At 41.2% G+C, this 13,059-nt stretch overlaps 1 protein-coding gene across 12 annotated transcripts in view; it reads right to left on the bottom strand.

The window, feature by feature from the left end:
* The window catches only part of fryl (furry homolog, like), a 474,495-nt gene that overhangs the window by 288,713 nt on the left and 172,723 nt on the right, over positions 1 to 13,059 (bottom strand). For all 12 annotated transcript variants that reach the window (XR_013886541.1, XM_080187850.1, XM_080187842.1 and 9 more), the window contains one exon: positions 2,777 to 2,830. Coding sequence is in view for 11 of the 12 variants with exons in the window: in XM_080187850.1 (XP_080043976.1) it covers positions 2,777 to 2,830 (54 nt within the window). In the remaining variant the exon portion in view is untranslated. The remainder of the gene's footprint in view (positions 1 to 2,776; positions 2,831 to 13,059) is intronic.

Raw genomic sequence — 13,059 nt, 5'->3', positions numbered from 1 at the left:
TTTCAACTTGATCTTATCTGAGCTAGTCATGCATTACTCAAATATAGCCTTTTGTTCTAGAAATTGCATATATTAATACGTTATGAAGCAATCTTTGAATGGATGAATTGTATAATACCCTTCCTTGTACTCAACTTCCTTTCAGCCTGACTATTTTACGCTGTCAAGCTTTTTAATTTTTCATGGCTATGATACAATTCACTAAATTCTTCCTGGAGAAGTCTTTCAACTTTGCTTAAATAGAAATAACAATAAGGTCTGGAATGCAGTGCATGAGAGTATGGTGGAGGCAGGAACATGCAAGGTTATGGAAAGGAGGTAGCACTAGGTGAACTGCTCCTTGGTGAATGGCCTCCTTCTCTGCTGTAACAGTTTTGTGATTCTCTGTGAGGTGCTCAGTTTACAATTGCACGGTTCACGTCAGGAAGGCCCCGAGATCGCTCTCCTCTAAAATGCAATTAACTGGCGTCAGGTAAGGCAAGGCCATGATAAATGGCTTCAGAATTTCTGTAATATGGAGGGGTGAAAAAACAAGTCAGTTACGTCTCCTGTTCCTGGTCACCATCCCAGTGATTTCACCTGCACAAGCAAGGCCAAATGATGGTCCTGCTCAACACTGTCACTTTGAATCACAGCAGGCTATAACACAAAATCAAGTCATTTTAGCCCACCATGCCTGAGAGAAAGATGCACACAAACCAAAACACAAGTGCAAATTTAAATACAAATACCCACTGAACAAGAGGATTTTCACAGTAACTTCATTGCAGTGCTAACACAAGCCTACTTGTGACACTAATAATAGGTGATGCACATTAATTGTACTGTGGCTTCAAAGACTTGAGTACACGTTGGCACTCTTCCTACTCCATGTCAGGTAATGCTGGCGCTCTACTTCCTACCACATCAACCGACATCATTTCAGATATAGCCCATACCCTTTCAATACAATCCACTTCTTCTCATTCTTCCAAACATGTTAGCCCTATCCACAAAAGGATTTCACCTGCTCTCACTCCAATCAATCTCACTCTCAATACTAAAGACAGCAACTTTGTCTTTATACACTGTAGGAGGGGTCTTATGTTTCCTGAGACTCCCATCTATGTATACAGCCCATAATTTCTTTACAAGTAACTTTGACAGCAAAGCAACTAGAGCCAGTCTTGTAGCAATTACACAGAGTCATAGATATTTACAGCATGGAAACAGGCACTTTGGTCCAACTTGTCCATGCTGCCTTAAAACCCCTAAGCTAATCCCAATAGCCCGCTATATCTATACCCATCATACCCATGTAACAATCTAAATGCTTTTTAAAAGACAAAACTGTACCCACCTCTACAACTACCTCTGGCAGCTTGTTCCAGACACTCACCATCCTCTCTGTGAAAAAACTGTCCCTCTGGACACTTTTGTATCTCTCCCCTTTCACCTTAAACCTGTGCCGTCAAGTTTTAGACTTCCCTATCTTTGGGAAAAGATATTGACTATTTACCTGTCTATGCCCCTCATTATTTCATAGACCTCTATAAGGTCACCCCTCAGATTCCAGAGAAAAAAGACCCCGTCTATTCAGCCTCTTCTTATACCTCAAGTCCTGGTAGCATCCTAGTAAATCTTTTCTGCGCTCTTTCTAGTTTAATAATATCCTTTCTATAACAGGATGATCAGAATTGCACAGAGTATTCCAAGTGTGGCCTTACCAATGTCTTGTACAACTTCAGCAAGACGTCCCAACTCCTATATTCAATGTTCTGACCAAGCATGCTGAATGCCTTCTTCACCCCTCTGTCCACCTGTGACTCCACTTTCAAGGAGCTATGAACTGTACCCCTAGATCTCTTTGTCCTATAACTCTCCCCAACGCCCTATCATTAACTGATTAAGTCCTGTCCTGGTTCAATCTACCAAAATACGTTACTTTGCATTTGTGTAAATTAAATTCCATCTGCCATTCGTCAGCCCATTGGCCCAATTGATCAAGATCCTGCTGCAATCCAAGATAACTTCTTCACTGTCCACCATGCTGCCAATCTTCGTGTCATCTGCAAACTTACTAACCATGCGTCCTACACTCTCATCGAAATCATTAATATAAATGATAAACAGCAGTGGGCCCAGCACTGATCCCTGAGGCACACCGCTGGTCACAAGCCTCCAGTTTGAAAAACAACTCTCTACAACCACCCTGTGGCCTCTGTCAAGAAGCCAATTTTGTATCCATTTAGACACCTCCCCCTGGATCCTGTGAGATTTAACTTTATGCAACATGAACAAGAGCTGGAGAAGGATCAAAGAAATGTGTGTCCTATCCACTGACATTTTTCAGCAAATCATAATATGCTCACTGGGCGTCAAGGTAAAATGCTGTCAGCTGCCACATTAGACTTGTATTAGGAACCAAAACACCAAAACATATTTCTCGACGTATATGAAAAATTAAAATAACTGAATAGCAAAATGGCTCATTATACTTGGCATTTTGAGACATTGTTCAGGTATTCCACTGTTACTTCCTATATGACTGCATCATCTTCCTTACTAAGTTAAAATACTGCAGTAAGTATAGCTTGAATACCAATCAGCTTAAGTCAAGAAAAACTAATTTTGGGTAGCATAAATTTGACACTAAAATTTCACATTTTCAAAAGTATCAAAACAAATTATAAGGTATACATGATCATACATACTAGGCTGCAAAATAGAAAATGTTGATTTTGGGAGTATGACTATTTTCTTGGTGTGACAAAGATAATAACATCAGTTTTCTTACCTGATCAAACTGTAAATCTTCACCTCTTTGCAATGATCTGGACAATGGTTTCTCCTAAAATACAAATAATGAGAAAAAATTGTGATGACACTGTGGGCTTTCAAATAATAAAAATAATTTTCCATCAATAGTACTTGAGGCTATCCACTTTAAACTAAAAAAGGGGAGTCTTTACGTTTGGTTCAACATCAGCAGTTTGCACAAAACATTCTCATTCAGATGGTGCTAAGAAAGTTAAAATTCTGACAACTTACCACCATATCAAGTACAAATCTACAAAATACTGTCCGGGAAGACAGGCTTCAGGTCAATGACCTTTCATCAGAATTGTGAAAAGTTAGAAATTTAAAAGGTTTTAAGGGGAGAAGGTGCCTTCCACCCGATTACAGTCCTTCCCTTTCATCCTTTTTCCACCATCTTCCGTGGGACAGCACAGTAGCACTGGTTCACAGCTCCAGGGACCTGGGTTTGATTTCCGGCTCGGGTCACTATCTGTGTGGAGTTTGCACATTCTCCTCGTGTCTGTGTGGGTTTCCTCCAGGTGCTCCAGTTTCCTCCCACAGTCCAAAGATGTGTGGGTTAAGTTGATTGGTCATGCTAAAAAAAATTGTCCCTCAGTGTCCTGAGATGTATAGGTTAGAGGGATTTGCAGGTAAAACATGTAGGGATATGGGAATGGGGCCTAGGTGGGATTGTGGTCGTTGCAGACTCGATGTGCCGAAGGGCCTCTTTCCACCCTCTAGGATTCTATGATCTATGATTCCCTTTCACCTGTTTAAAATTTATTACTTTTTTCAACTGATTCCATTCCTAATGAAAGGTCATCAATCTTAACGATTTACTCACGTTTCTTTCCCAAAAATGCTGCCTGACCTACTGGTATTTCCATCATTTTCTGTTTTTATTTCAGATTTACAGTATTTTTGTTTCCCTAAGTTATATCGTAATATGACTGTCAGCAATTTTACAATGCAAGCATTAAACAACAAGTCAATTTTAGATCATAGCAATGAAAAAAAAACAGCAGGTGGGATCTTCTTTTAAGCACTGTGCCTTTCAAGACCAGGAAAAATTGTGTTTTTAGTTGATACCTTACTGCCTGAAGTATGAATCTTCCCACACCAATGGGAAGATCAATTCAACAGAAATAAATGCATTCTCAAGAATGAAGGCCTTCACTTCAGCATCCAGATTACTGCTCAACAGCAGATTCAAAGACCAAAAACTTGGAGGTGTAGCAGACAGTGAGGAGACAATTGACTACAACTGAGAATAAATAGACTAGCAACATAAATAGAAGAGGGGTATATTACGTTCAGTGCAGAGAAGTGTGATTTCTAGAGAAGAGATAAAGACAGGCAATATAAACTAAATGACACAGTTCTAAAGAACTTGTAGGTAAGATGGTCCTGGGGGTTTATGTGCATAGGTCTTTGAAGGTGATAGAGCATACTGAAAAATTAGTTAGTAAAGCAAAAGAAAAGCTTTATGAATAAAGTACAAAATCAGGAAAATTATGCCGAACCCTTATAAAGCACTGTTTATAGCACAACTGGAGTACTATATTAGATTCAATTCAGACCACCAGGCTTTAGGAACAACTTAAAGGTCCTTCAGAGGATGAGAGTATGTACCAAAATCCTTCTAGGGATAGGAAATTCTAGCCAAAAATTAGGTTGGAGAGGCTATGGTTGTTCTCCTTGGAGCAAAGAAGGTGGGGAGTTTTGGGGAATTTTGATAGACATGTACAAGATTATGACATTTAGACGGAGAAAGAAATGCTGTTGCATTTCTCTAATGCGCTCTAATCATATTAAGTTTCTATGAAATCCTTCTTCTAAACTTCAATGAATATAATTCTAACCAACTTGGCCTTTCCTCATATGACAGACCTGCCACCCCAGGAATATGCGAGGCCTGGATAGAGTGGGCGTGGAGAGGATATTTCCACTAATAGGAAAAACTAGAAGGCACAACCTCAGGCTAAAGGGACGATCCTTTAAAACAGAGATAATGAGGAATTTCTTCAACCAGAGAGTGGTGAATTTGTGGAACTCTTTGCCACAGAAGGCCTTGGAGGCCAGGTCATCGAGTGTCTTTAAAACAGAGATAGATAGGTTTTTGATTAATAAGGGGATCAGGGGTTATGGGGAAAACGTAGGAGAATGGGGATGAGAAAAATATCAGCCACGATTGAATGGTGGAGCAGACTTAAAGAACAAAGAAAATTACAGCACAGGAACAGGCCCTTCAGCCCTCCAAGTCTGCAACGACCAAGCTGCCCAATGGAACTAAAACTCTTTATCTTTCCGAGGCCATATCCCTCTATTCCCATCCTATTCATGCATCTCACAGGATCCGATGTGAGGTAGCCAATTGGATACAAAATTTGCTTGACAAAAGAAGACAGAGGGTGGTTGTGGAGGGTTGCTTTTCAAACTGGAGGCCTGTGGCCAGCGGTGTGCCTCAATGATCGGTGCTGGGTCCACTATTTTTTGTTATTTATATTAATGATTTGGATGAGAATTTATGGGGCCTGCTCAGTAAATTTGCAGATGACACCAAGATTGATGGCGTACTGGACAGTGAGAAAGGTTATCTTGGATTGCAACAAGATCTTCATCAACTGCTGCGGCTGTATAGGGCATTGGTGAGGCCGCAGCTGGAGTACTGTGTGCCGTTTTGGGCGCCGTACTTACGCAAGGATATTTTGGCCTTGGAGGGAGTGCAGAGGAGGTTTACTAGGCTGATGCCGGAGTTGAGGGGGTTGAGCTATGAGGAGAGGCTGAATAAACTAGACTTGTACTCGTTAGAGTTTAGAAGAATGAGGGGAGATCTCATTGAGACGTATAAGATGATGAATGGGATGGATAGGATAGAGGTGGAGAGACTCTTCCCGCTCAGAAAGGACAGTAGGACTGGGGGCACAGCCTCAAGATAAAGGGGGGGGCGGTTTAGAACGGAGTTGAGGAAGAACTTCTTCACTCAAAGGGTGGTGAATCTCTGGAATTCTCTGCCCGTTGAAGTGGTGGAGGCTACCTCACTAAATATTTTTAAGACGCGGGTTGATGGGTTTTTGATAAGCGAGGGGATTAAGGGTTATGGGGAGAGGGGGGGAATGTAGAACTGAGCCACGACAGATCAGCCATGATCTTATTGAATGGCGGGGCAGGCTCGAAGGGCTAGATGGCCTACTCCTGCTCCTATTTCTTATGTTCTTATGTAACTGGGCCAATGAATGGCAAAAGGAGTTTAATTTAGATAAACGTGAGGTGATGCAATCAGGGCAGGACCTACTCAGTTAACGGTAGAGCATTGGGGAGAGTTATAGAACAAAGAGATCAGGGGTACAGGTTCATAGCTCCTTGAAGATGGAGTCGCAAGTGGACAGGGTGATGAAGGCAGCATTTGGCATGCTTGGTTTCGTTGGTTAGAACATTGAATACAGGAGTGGGAATGTCTTGTTGAAGTTGTATAAGACATTGGTAAGGCCACACTTGGAATACTGTGTACAGTTCTGGTCACCCTATTATAGAAAGGATATTATTAAACTGGAAAGAGTGCAGAAAAGATTTACTGACATGCTATTGGGACTTGATGGTTTGAGTTCTAAGGAAAGACTGGATAGACTGGCATATTTTTTCCATGAAGCATAGGAGGCTTAGAGGTGATCTTTTAGAGGTCGATACAATAATGAGGTGCATAGATAAGGTGGACAGTCAATATCTTTTCCCAAAGATAGGGGAGTCTAAAACTAGAGGGCATAGGTTTAAGGTTAAGGTTTAAGGGGATGCAAGTGTCCAGAAGGGCAATTTTTCCACACAGAGTGTGGTGAGTGTCTGGAATGAGCTGCCAGAGGCAGTCGTAGAGGTGTGTGCAATTTTGTCTTTTAAAAAGCATTTAGACAGTTACATGGGTAAGATGGGTATAGAGGGAAATGGGTCAAATGCAGGCAATTGGGACTAGCTTAGTGGTAAAAACTGGGTGGCATGGACCAGTTGAGCTGAAGGATCCTATGGTCTTGTAGTGTGGTGAGGATGGAAGACTTGGAATATATTCGTAGTGGCCACCCGCAGATTCAATGGTCTGCTCATAGAATTAGACCACCAGGAATGATGAATACTGCTGCTCAAACAACTTATGAAGGTGATTTTTGATGGAAGCTGTGCTAATTGCTGATCAGTGCATACCATGGCCAAATAATCAAAAATAATGATAATAGACATTTAGGAATAAAACAAAATAATTCGAAAGAAGTACTAGGCAGGCTGCAAAATTCACTACTAAATTGCTAACCAAAGGATCTATATAAGTTGAGGCAGAACAAATATAATTTAAGCCAACAGAAAAAGAACTAATTAATATCAGGTGACTCAAAAGGCTGACGACCAGAAAAAGTTTACCAGGACAGTGTTCATAATTTACTTATTCCATCAGCCCTCCAAAAAGGATGATAGTTTATTAATTTAGAACCACTAAGCAAAGTAATGGTCCATTCGGCCCATCATGTCTACTACACCAGCTAAAAGAGAAAATAATAAACTCTTTCCAGTACCTGGCCTGTAGCCTTACAAGTTACAGCATTTTTGGTGCAGATGCAGGCACCTTTTAAACAAAATGAGAATTTCTGTCTCCACCAGCAAATTCCAAATACCCACCGGCTGAAGAAGTTTTTCTTCATGTCCCCTCGTAATTAATCTCTCTTCAAGGGGAAACAGGGCATCCTTGTGCATTCTATCTAGGGCCCTCATAATCAATGAGGTCACACCTCAGCCTCCCAGTTCCAAGGCAGACAGCCCCAGCCTATCCAATCTTCACTCATAGCTGAAATTTTTAAGCCCTGGCAACATTCTTATCAATCTTCTCAGTACCCTCTCCAGAGCAATTATGTTCTTCTTGTAATGTGACAACCAAAACTGTATACAAAATTCCCACTGCGGCTTAACAAGTATTTTATATGGCTCACTTACTATATCCCTGTTTTTATATTCAATTAATTGTCCATTCCAGATGTTTTCATTACCATCTTATTCACCTGTCCTGCCACCTTCAAGGAGCTATGAGCATGTAATCCAAGGTCTCTCACTTCCTCTACTCAATATCCTCATCAATATCCTCCCGTTTTTGAGTATTCCCCTGCTTTGTTTGCCTTGTCCCCAAATGCACACCTCACACTTTTCTGGGTTGAATTCTATCTGCCACTTTTCCACTCCCTCAACCACACCATTGATATTATTCAGGAGACAATAGCCATTCTTTTCATTATCAACTACACAGCTAAGCTATGAGCGATCTGCAAATTTCCGTCATGCCACTCATATGCAAGTCTAAATCATTAATATAGTCAACTAACAGTACCGGATCCAACAGTAAGCCCTGTGGAACAGCACTGGAAACTGTTTTCCATTCACAAAAACATCAGCCATTATCCTTCGTTTCCTGTCATTGAGCCTAATTTGGATCCAACCTGCCATCCTTCCCTGTATCCCAGCGGGGTATGGAGATTATGAACAAATGAGAAAGAAGCTATATTTGATGTAGAATCACACAAATCAAATTAATAAACTGTGAGTCTGTGAAATTACAAGAGGGAAGCAGGCAGTTTGATTCTTTGCCTTAATTCCACTTTTCTCCTTTGTAGCAGTAGCCTTTTTTTTTCCTTCTCTGCTTCAGGAATTGCTAGTGAGTGCCTGCATGTTTTCAGAACCTTGTGTGAAAATTTTCTCTCTGATTTGATGCATAACATACGATGTATCATTCATGAGCATATGAAATTGCCAGTATTAGAAAAATAGCAATAAGGGTTTTTGTTTGATCCCTGGACTGTCTACAAATTACTCACATATTTGGCAGGAAAAGTTACAGTTTGGATCACAAGAGTGGGTTCAGTTGAGACATTGAATTACACAGAAATTACAACACAGGAGCTTACTATTTAGTTCAGCCAGTATTATGTGGCATCTGTCCTGATGACAAATTCCCTTATTTTCTTTCAACCCCTACTCACTGATTCTTAAATGCTTGCTAACTTTGAAACGTTCTACAAACTACAGTACAGAAATAACACAGAGATGTTAAACTCCACACAGATAGTGACCCAAGCCAGGAATCGAATCCAGGTGCCTGACACTGTGAGGCAGCAGTGCTAACCACTGTACCACCATGCCGCCCATCTGGAGTCACATGTAGGTCAGGCCAGTTAAGGATGGCATATTTTCTTCTCTAAAGGACATTACAGAACCAGGATGGGTTTTTGCAACAATCTATGGTATTTTCACAATAACTATTGCTGAGACTAGCTTTGTATGCCAGATTTTGTTAACTGAATTGAAATTCTATGAGCTGCTATGGTGGGATTTGAACCCATGTCCCCAGAGAATTAGTGTGGGTGACTGAATTACAAGTTCAACAACATTACCCTACACCATCAGCTTCCCAGGTTATGACCAAGAACATAGAACATAGAACATTACAGCGCAGAACAGGCCCTTCGGCCCACGATGTTGCGCCGACCAGTTAAAAAAAAACAACAATGACCCACTAACCTAAACCAATCCCTTTTCGTCCATAAACCTGTCCACAGACCTCTTAAACGCCCCCAAACTAGGCGCATTTACAACTGCAGCAGGCAGGGCATTCCAATCCCTCACCACCCTCTGGGTAAAGAACCTACCCCTGACATCTGTCCTATAACTACCCCCCCTTAGTTTAAAGCCATGCCCCCTCGTGCTAGATTTTTCCATCAGAGGAAAAAGGCTATCACTATCCACCCTATCTAAACCTCTAATCATCTTATATGTTTCAATAAGATCCCCTCTTAGCCACCTTCTTTCCAGCGAAAACAACCCCAAATCCCTCAGCCTCTCCTCATAGGATCTCCCCTCCATACCAGGCAACATCCTGGTAAACCTCCTCTGCACCCTCTCCAAAGCCTCCACATCCTTCCTGTAATGTGGGGACCAGAACTGCACACAATACTCCAAGTGCGGCCGCACCAGAGTTGTGTACAGTTGCAACATAACGCTACGACTCCTAAATTCAATCCCCCTACCAATAAACGCCAAGACACTGTATGCCTTCTTAACAACCTTAAACTGAACTGTAACCAGGGAGGAGACTATCCTCACTTGTTTTTGGGATGGATTGAAATTTTAATCACTGACTACCACTCTAGAACAACATTCCAAATCAGTAGCTCTCAGAAAAGGCTGTTGCTACTTCTCAACTGGCTGATAAAGACTTATAATGTATAGAGCATGATTAAAATCAAACACCTCTATACTTCATGTCAGTCAACTACAAACCAGCAGTAATAACTAGCGGAGACATCAGTCTACCTAATTGCTCCAAATTGTTAACTGGAGAAGACAGAATGACAAAAGTTAGTTAGCGTATTTTTTAAAAATTTGCTCATGGGATATGGGTGTCACTGACAGCATTTATTGTCCATTTGGGAGGGCATTTAAGAATCACAACTACAATTGGGCAGCACAGTGGCACAGTGGCTAGCACTGCTGCCTCACAGTGCCAGGATATGGGTTTGATTCCTGGTTTGGGTCACTGTCTGTGCAGAGTTTGCCCATTATCCCTGTGTCTGCACACAGTCCTCCAAGTGCTTCAGTTTCCTCCTATAGTCCGAAAAAAGTATTGGTTAGATGCATTCTAAATTCTCCCTCATTGTACCTGAACAGGAACCGGAGCATGGCGACTAGGAGATTTTCACAATAACTTCACTCAGTGTTGATATAAGCCTACTTGTGACATTAATAAAACAAAACTTACTGTTGTGGGACTGGAGTCACATACAGGCTCGACCAAGTAAGGACAACAGATTTCCACAAAGCGAACCAGATGGGTTTTTATGATAAACGGCAATGGTTTCAAGATGATCATTAGACTTTTATTTCCAGATTTTCTTTAGAAAATTCAAATTTTACCATTTGCCTCAGTGGGATTCAAACATGGGTCCCCAGAGCATTTCCCTGGTCTCTGGATTACTAGTCCAGTGACAATACCATTACGCCACTGCCTTCCCTTAATAGTTAAAATTGGGTGGAGGGAATGTGTAAAGACTTTCAAATTTGTGTTAATATTCAAACCTGAAAACTTAGAATGATTGACATTATTTAAATGCTAAATGAGTAGCAAATTTTAGGGAATGTGTAAAGACTTTCAAATTTGTGTTAATATTCAAACCTGAAAACTTAGAATGATTGACATTATTTAAATGCTAAATGAGTAGCAAATTTTAGGAGCGTAATAGTAATATCAATTTTAGGGAAAACACTTTCACTTGAAACACACTATCCCACAGCATTTTATTTGCCAATGATTACTTCAAAGGAAATTTTAAAAATCTAAGGAAGCGTGTTTTTCTTCAAATACTATCCCTTTTTAAAAGGGTGACAATCTTAGCAGGAATTTACTCAATTTAGTTTTGATAAATGTCAATGATCTCATCAATATAAAGACTAACAAGTAAGGTATTATTGCCTGATAGTTGGCTGCAGAGGTTTCAATTATGGACAGTAAATTTGGTGTCTCTGATAGCTCCATTATAATAAAAAGTCTGACAACACCAGGTTTAAGTTCAACCAATTTATCTGATAGTAAACTCACAAGCTTTCGAGGTTAAGCTTTTCTTCAGGTGAATGGAGAGTTCTGGCCTCAGGCAGAGCATATAAAGCACAGACAGTTTACAGATTACTGATTAGAATGCGAATCTTTACACCTAACCTGCTGTTCAAGTCCTAAAGTGGCTGACAATGTGAGTGGAAGGAGCACTGATCACAGGTTAAAGAGATGCGTATTGTCTCCATAGTACAGTAAGTGAGGTTTTGCAAACCCAGGCAAGTCATGGGGGTTACAGATAGTGCGACATGAACCCAAGATCCCTGTTGAGACCGTCCTCATGCGTGCAGAACTTGGCTATCAGTCTCTGCTCAGCGACTCTGCGCTGTTGTGTGTCGTGAAGGCCGCCTTGGAGAATGCTTACCCGAAGGTCAGAGGCTGAATGCCCGTGACCACTGAAGTGTTTGCCAACAGGAAGGGAACAGTCTTGCCTGGTGATTGTTGAGCGATGTTCATTCATCCGTTGTCGTAGTGTCTGCATGGTCTCCCCAACGTACCAAGCTTTGGAACATCCCTTCTTGCAACGTATCAGGTAGACAACGTTGGCTGAGTTGCAAGAGTATTTACCGTGTACCTGGTGGATGGTATTCTCCAGTGTGATGATGTCATCCATGTCAATGATCCGGCATGTCTTGCAGAGGTTGCTGTGGCAGGGTTGTGTGGTATTGTGGTCACTGTTCTCCTGAAGGCTGGGTAGTTTGCTGCGAACAATGGTCTGTTTGAGGTTGCGTGGTTGTCTGAAGGCAAGAAGTGGGGGTGTGGGGATGGCCCTGGCGAGATGTTCGTCTTCATCAATGATATGTTGAAGACTCCGAAGACGATATCGTAACTTCTCCGCTCTGGGAAAGTACTGGACGAACTGGAAGACTTTTTACTGTGTTTACCCCAGTCCAACGCCGGCATATCCACATCATGACTACTATCGACAGCTCCATTGTAAACAAGGAAGGGACTGAGACAATCTTATGGTAACTTCAAAGCCCCAGGAAACCAAGGTTAGAATGCAAAATTCCCATCTGGCAGTTAAACTTAGAGCCTTTTGATCAGTTTGGTGTTGTTAAAAACAAGAAAGAGGAAGAGGAGAAGATCAGATGATCCTACGAACAAGCTCCATCATCAAATACGATAATAGAGATCTTTTGCCTCAACTCTATTTTCCTGCCTGCTCTCCAGAATCCTCACACTGAAAACCAAAAAATTATGTCTCATACATAAATGTACTCAATAACAAAACATCCACAATCCTTTAGGGTCAAGAATCCCAAAGATTCAGAACTCTCTGAGAAAATAAATTTCTCCTGACCTCAGTCTTAAAAAATTGCCCTCTTATTTTGAAATTTTGCCCAGTATGCTAGATTCCCTAACCAGTGCAAATAACCTCTGTGCTTATCCTGTCAAACCCTTTCAGAATCATGTTTCAATAAGATCAATTCCCATTCTTCTAACCTCAAAGGGGTGTAGGCCCAATTTACACAGTATCTCATCACAGGACAATCCTCTCTTCCCAGAATCAATCCAGTGAACGCTCACTGTCCTTCCTCAGATATGGAGAGCAAAACTGTGTATAATACTTTAGGAGTAATCTTAATTGTCACAAGAATTCCCTTGTCTTGCACTCTAATCCCTTTGCAATAAAGGCCAACATGCCATGT

This window comes from Carcharhinus amblyrhynchos, chromosome 1 (genome assembly GCF_965287045.1).
Source record: "Carcharhinus amblyrhynchos chromosome 1, sCarAmb.v2.hapA, whole genome shotgun sequence".
Taxonomy (NCBI): Eukaryota; Metazoa; Chordata; class Chondrichthyes; order Carcharhiniformes; family Carcharhinidae; genus Carcharhinus; species Carcharhinus amblyrhynchos.
Note: the sequence above shows the minus strand (reverse complement) of the source record. Positions and strands in the feature narration are given on the sequence as shown.